Raw genomic sequence first — 6,073 nt, 5'->3', positions numbered from 1 at the left:
ATATAATAAACATATAGCCCTAACAAACATTTTTGATTAATAGTTATAATTAGATTTGATGTGACTATATAAACATTATGTTGGTGTTTTGGAGCACCTTTTTCCAGTGATCTCTCTGATTGGACATCACCAGGAAACCGCCATCATCGATCAGGTAACACAGTAAATCCTGAAACACACATTCATAAACTCCGTCAAGCAACCGGTGTCCAGCAGAGATGATGTGTAGAGCTAGAGTGTGAGGTTCTCACGTCGCTGTTCACTTCACAGTCCATCTCACAGGATCTGGACGGGCCGCACTGCACAACACAAACAGGAAGTTACAACATCTCACCACACTCATGCCAGTACACATGAACATAATGTCGGAGGGCTGACTTCTTCCATAACTCCTCCAGAAAATCCTACCTTATGTGCTGACTGTCTGCTGTCTGATACGTTGCTGGCGAGGATCTTGAACTTGTCGACCCAGGCCTCTAAATCCAGCTTAACTCCGACCACTAAAACAGGGACACACGATGAGGACGGTCAGACTCTAACTCCTGCGTAACTGTGCGTTCACACCGCCGCCGGCAGAGCGTCAAACTTCGCTCTGGCCGCCCTGCCATCGACGCTGTAGAAAGATTCGTGGACGCGCTGCCGCTCTGACGTAGATCGAATGCTTGGTCTTTTTTGAAACGGCATTTAAAGGGGCTGCAAAGCAAACATTCATGTTGACCGGCATTTGTGCTGACTGACCACAAGTAGGGTATAACCGTATAATATAACCTCATGAAATCATTTAAATGTGAAAGTTTAAAAAAAGCAGATCGATGAAAAGAACTTAATTATAGTTACATGTTTGCTAACGAAATAAACCAATTAAAAGCCATTTGTGTGGTGGATAAATAATGTTGCACGTCTTCTTATCAAACCCGCCGCACCAGCAGTGATCAACCTCCTCTATTTTGCTTGGGAACTAATGTGGTAGGAACCGAAGTTTACAGCGCTGCGTTCTCTAGAATCATCTCAAGCGGAGCACTACTACATTCCCATTGGTTGCCGCCGGCTGCCGCCGAACCGCGTCATAGCTCATTACCATAAAGTTGACCTGACTTCAACTCTCCTTGACGCCCAAATCGTCCAAGACGCGCCGCGCCGCTCTCGCCGGAGCTCGCCGCCGGGCTCCCATTGAGAATGAATGACTTCCGGCCACTTTGACGCTCTCGCCGGCGGCGGTGTGAACGCACAGTAAGGGTTTATCAGCTTTGTGTCAAATGTCTGCTCACACACCAGCAGGCTTCATGGTTTTGCCTCCGATCACGACCTCCACTGCGGTGGTGACCAGAATCCCCAGAGTGCCGTTCTCTGAGAGCAGCAGATCGTCCATCGCTAGACACAAACATCAGTCATTAAAACATTCATACAGGGCTGAACATTAGCCACACTAATGTGTGAAGTCAACAGGACTTAATTTAGTGTCTTAACAAATGTTTCTGATTTTATTGCGCATTAATGTCTCCATAATCAGCTCCTGAAACTGGTGTGAAGGGCCCATGTCTCACCATCTGATCCATTTGTAAAGCATAAGACTCGCCCAACTTTAATTTTTTCCTTAACATCCTTATGGTCAGAAATATGTCACATTTTAAAGGGTAACTAAACCCCTGCTCAGAGCTTAACTCCACCCACTGGAAAATTTTGAAAAATGCTGTAAAAGTGGGCGGAGCCCAGCGGAGACAGAGGGGATGAACCGAGGGCGGGGCTGAGCAGAGGGCGTGCACCTGAGACCCGCAGTGACGGGTTGATTGACAGCTGTCAGACTCGCGAGTCGCAGAGATGGAGAATGACTGGAGTGATGCCAGCTTTGCAACAGAGCGCTCATTCTCCACCTTCACCTGAAGTGGAGGAGGGTGAATTGTCTGTAGACACAGACCCAGAGCCTTATCAATGTGAGCCGCAGCTCAAACTGCGTTAACTCCCGATGCCATCGATGCTAGTGAAGCAGCAGCGCAAGAGAACTGACCTAATCTATGAACAGTCAAATCATTATACTGAATGCAACTAAAAATAGATCAGATATCTGATGTACATACGATGTATTTTCATTCAAATTCACTGAATCAGCCCAGCAGCACCAATAAGTTCAGACCTAAAAGCCTATTATAAACAGATTTCCTCAAATAAGTTAGACTATATACACCAGCACGTAACAGTATTGTTGTTCGTTACCGCGTCCGCGGCAACCACTTGTGTGTAAGGGTTTGAAAGCGCGTCTCATGTATGAAAAGGATCTGTACACATGACGGGCGGCAATAATATCGCAAGAAAAGCCTGACGTGTACTGACAACTGCATTATTTAACCGTATTTTCTCCAATACAATGTTAAAGCAAGTGTCAAGCCATTTTCATTCATAATGTTTCTACTTCATGTAATATGACAGTTCAAATATAGTTTTGTAGAAACTGTAGATACCAGTCTATTTTGCAGCAGATATTTTAGATGGATAGATGGATAGATAGATAGATGGATAGATGGATAGATGGATAGATGGATAGATGGATAGATAGACTGGTTGACTGGTTGACTGGTTGATTGATCTGTGGGACAACAGATGCAAATGATATATTTAGCTAACTCTGGCACAACATTTGTGTTGTGCATGGTCCCTGTTAAATAAATAAATTGATTGATTGGTCTGGCTCTTTGACAGCTAAACTGATATGATTATAGATTGATTGATTGGTCTGGTGTGTGTGTGTGTGTGTGTGTGTTGGGCTCACAGGTCCGTGTGGGCGCTCTGAAGATGTAGCCTCTGTTGTCCAGACTGCGACGATAGAAGTTTGAGTTCAGAGGCTCGGGGTCCTCATCCCATGATTCAGCAGCCCTGAAACACACACACACACACACACACACACACACACACACACACACACACACACACACACACACACACACACACACACACACACACACACACACACACACACACACACACACACACACACACACACACACACACACACACACACACACACACACACACACACACACACACACACACACACACACACACACACACACACACACACACACACACACACATTATCATGAAGCTTCTAGTAGTTGTCATGACATTAGAATAGCAGCAGGGGAGTCACTCACGTGTTGGGGTAAACGCGTGTGACGCCTCCATTGGTGGACGCAAACAGCGCCAGGAAGCCGTACCTGCAGATATCAGAAGATCCCATGAACAGCTGAAACAACTCCGAGGAAATCAACAGACTGTGACAGATCTCACGTGTTCAGGTCTTTGTTCTGCCAAACGCGTGTGGCGAGCTGCCAGAGGATCATCGAATCCAAGATCAGGTTATGAATGAGTCCCTGATCACCTGAACACAGTTAGAACATGAGATTAGGAGATTCTCACGGGTGGACACAAAGCCTTCACATTTCAGATGACCAGAAAATATCAAATCCTGCTTTATGACTTTTAGTTCGTGAGGATTTATTATTTAATTATGGCTGTTGTAATTAGTTATTGCAAATATAATACTTCTTTCTCATTATGGGTGCTGTAATATAATAATCAGCTGTGTAATATCAGATCATATTTAGTAAACAATGCCAGCTTTAATATTAAGTAATTATGTAGTCATTAGCTGTAATATTTAGAAATCAATATGTATTAATCAATATAGTATAATATATTTAATTGAATCTAATATATTCTATTTAATTAGAACTGTAATATTTATTTATCAATATTTATATATTTATCAGAACTGTATATTTAGTAATTAACGCTGTAATACTCATTAAAGGTGGGGTTAGTGCTTTCTGGTAACCAATCTAGATTTCAAATCACCAAAACAAACTTCAATAAGTGAAAGCAATGTGTGTTACTATGGTAACCAGGTCAAATGTTCAGTGAAAAAGTCATCCCTTACGTCCCAAAAACACAAATACAGTTCTCATGAACAACTCGAGCACGAGCACGACAGTCCAAATAACCAAAACATTACAGTTATGACAAGATTAGAGGGTTATATCAATCACGAAAAGAGGAACCAATGAAAACAAACATATATCAGGAGTTTATTATCTTACTCTCGGACACACTTTGAGAGCTGACGCTTGAAACACACAATGAGGAGGTTTAGACGTTCCAGGCTTATACGGGTTCTCCTCGAGTTCTCCCGAGTTCTCCCCGAGTTCTCTCCTCGAGTTCTCCCGAGTTCTCTCCGAGTTCTCCCGAGTTCTCCTCGAGTTCTCCCCGGGTTCTCCCGAGTTCTCCCGAGTTCTCCCCGAGTTCTCCCGAGTTCTCCACGAGTTCTCTCCGAGTTCTCCCCGAGTTCTCCCGAGTTCTCCACGAGTTCTCTCCGAGTTCTCCCCGAGTTCTCCCGAGTTCTCCTCAAGTTCTCCCCGGGTTCTCCTCGAGTTCTCTCCGAGTTCTCCCCGAGTTCTCCCGAGTTCTCCTCGAGTTCTCCCCGGGTTCTCCCGAGTTCTCCCCGGGTTCTCCCGAGTTCTCCCCGAGTTCTCCCGAGTTCTCCACGAGTTCTCTCCGAGTTCTCCCCGAGTTCTCCCGAGTTCTCCTCAAGTTCTCCCCGGGTTCTCCTCGAGTTCTCCCGAGTTCTCCCCGAGTTCTCCCCGGGTTCTCCTCGAGTTCTCCCGAGTTCTCCCCGAGTTCTCCCGAGTTCTCCCCGAGTTCTCCCGAGTTCTCCCCGAGTTCTCCCCGAGTTCTCCTCGAGTTCTCCTCGAGTTCTCCCCGAGTTCTTCTCGAGTTCTCCCCGAGTTCTCTCCGAGTTCTCCTCGAGTTCTCCCCGAGTTCTCCTCGAGTTCTCCCGAGTTCTCCTCGAGTTCTCCCGAGTTCTCCCCGAGTTCTCCTCGAGTTCTCCTCGAGTTCTCCCCGAGTTCTCTCCGAGTTCTCTCCTCGAGTTCTCCCCGAGTCTTCCCCGAGTTCTCCCCGAGTTCTCCCCAAATTCTCCCCGAGTTCTCCTCGAGTTCTCCTCGAGTTCTCCTCGAGTTCTCCCCGAGTTCTCCCCGAGTTCTCCCCGAGTTCTCCCGAGTTCTCCCCGAGTTCTCCCGAGTTCTCCCCGAGTTCTCCCGAGTTCTCTCCGAGTTCTGAGTTCTCCCCGAGTTCTCCCCGAGTTCTCCCCGAGTTCTCCTCGAGTTCTCCACGAATTCTCCTCGAGTTCTCCCCGAGTTCGCTCCGATTTCTCTCCGAGTTCTCCCAGAGTTCTCTCCAAGTTCTCCTCGAGTTCTCCTCGAGTTCTTCCCGAGTTCTCTCCGAGTTCTCCTCGAGTTCTCCCCGAGTTCTCCCCGAGTTCTCCCCGAGTTCTCTCCAAGTTCTCCTCGAGTTCTCCCCGGGTTCTCCCCGAATTCTCCCCGAGTTCTCCCCGAGTTCTCCTCAAGTTCTCCCCGAATTCTCCTCGAGTTCTCCCCGAATTCTCCTCGAGTTCTCCCCGAATTCTCCTCGAGTTCTACCCGAGTTCTCCTCGAGTTCTCCTCGAGTTCTCCCCGAGTTCTCTCCGAGTTCTCTCCGAGTTCTCCTCGAATTCTCCTCGAGTTCTCCCCGAATTCTCCTCGAGTTCTCCCCGAATTCTCCTCGAGTTCTACCCGAGTTCTCCTCGAGTTCTCCCCGAGTTCTCCCCGAGTTCTCCTCGAGTTCTCTCCGATTTCTCACCGAGTTCTCCCCGAGTTCTCCTTGAGTTCTCCCCGAATTCTCCTCGAGTTCTCCCCGAGTTCGCTCCGATTTCTCTCCGAGTTCTCCCCGAGTTCTCTCCAAGTTCTCCTCGAGTTCTCCTCGAGTTCTCCCCGAGTTCTCTCCAAGTTCTCCTCGAGTTCTCCTCGAGTTCTCCCCGAGTTCTCTCCAAGTTCTCCTCGAGTTCTCCCCGAGTTCTCCCAGAGTTCTCCCCGAGTTCTCCTCGAGTTCTCCTCGAGTTCTCCCCGAGTCCCCCCCCCCCCCCCGAGTTCTCCCCGAGTTCTCTCCAAGTTCTCCTCGAGTTCTCCTCGAGTTCTCCCGAGTTCTCCTCGAGTTCTCCCCGAGTTCTCCACGAGTTCTCCTCGAGTTCTCCCCGAGTTCTCCCCGA

The 6,073-nt window shown here is 47.8% G+C and overlaps 1 protein-coding gene across 1 annotated transcript in view; it reads right to left on the bottom strand.

The window, feature by feature from the left end:
• cacna2d2b (calcium channel, voltage-dependent, alpha 2/delta subunit 2b) overlaps positions 1 to 6,073 on the bottom strand; it is a 64,433-nt gene that overhangs the window by 7,840 nt on the left and 50,520 nt on the right. Inside the window, exons 25-31 of the mRNA XM_079807457.1 lie at positions 3,283 to 3,373; positions 3,147 to 3,209; positions 2,765 to 2,868; positions 1,273 to 1,371; positions 409 to 500; positions 252 to 299; positions 98 to 169 (exon numbers count right to left, since the gene is read on the bottom strand). Of these exons, the coding sequence (XP_079663583.1) occupies positions 98 to 169; positions 252 to 299; positions 409 to 500; positions 1,273 to 1,371; positions 2,765 to 2,868; positions 3,147 to 3,209; positions 3,283 to 3,373 (569 nt within the window). The remainder of the gene's footprint in view (positions 1 to 97; positions 170 to 251; positions 300 to 408; positions 501 to 1,272; positions 1,372 to 2,764; positions 2,869 to 3,146; positions 3,210 to 3,282; positions 3,374 to 6,073) is intronic.

This window comes from Gobio gobio (assembly GCF_949357685.1).
Source record: "Gobio gobio genome assembly, chromosome: 24".
NCBI lineage: Eukaryota > Metazoa > Chordata > Actinopteri > Cypriniformes > Gobionidae > Gobio > Gobio gobio.
The sequence above is the reverse complement of the archived record's forward strand: the minus strand, read 5'-3'. Positions and strand labels throughout refer to the sequence as shown.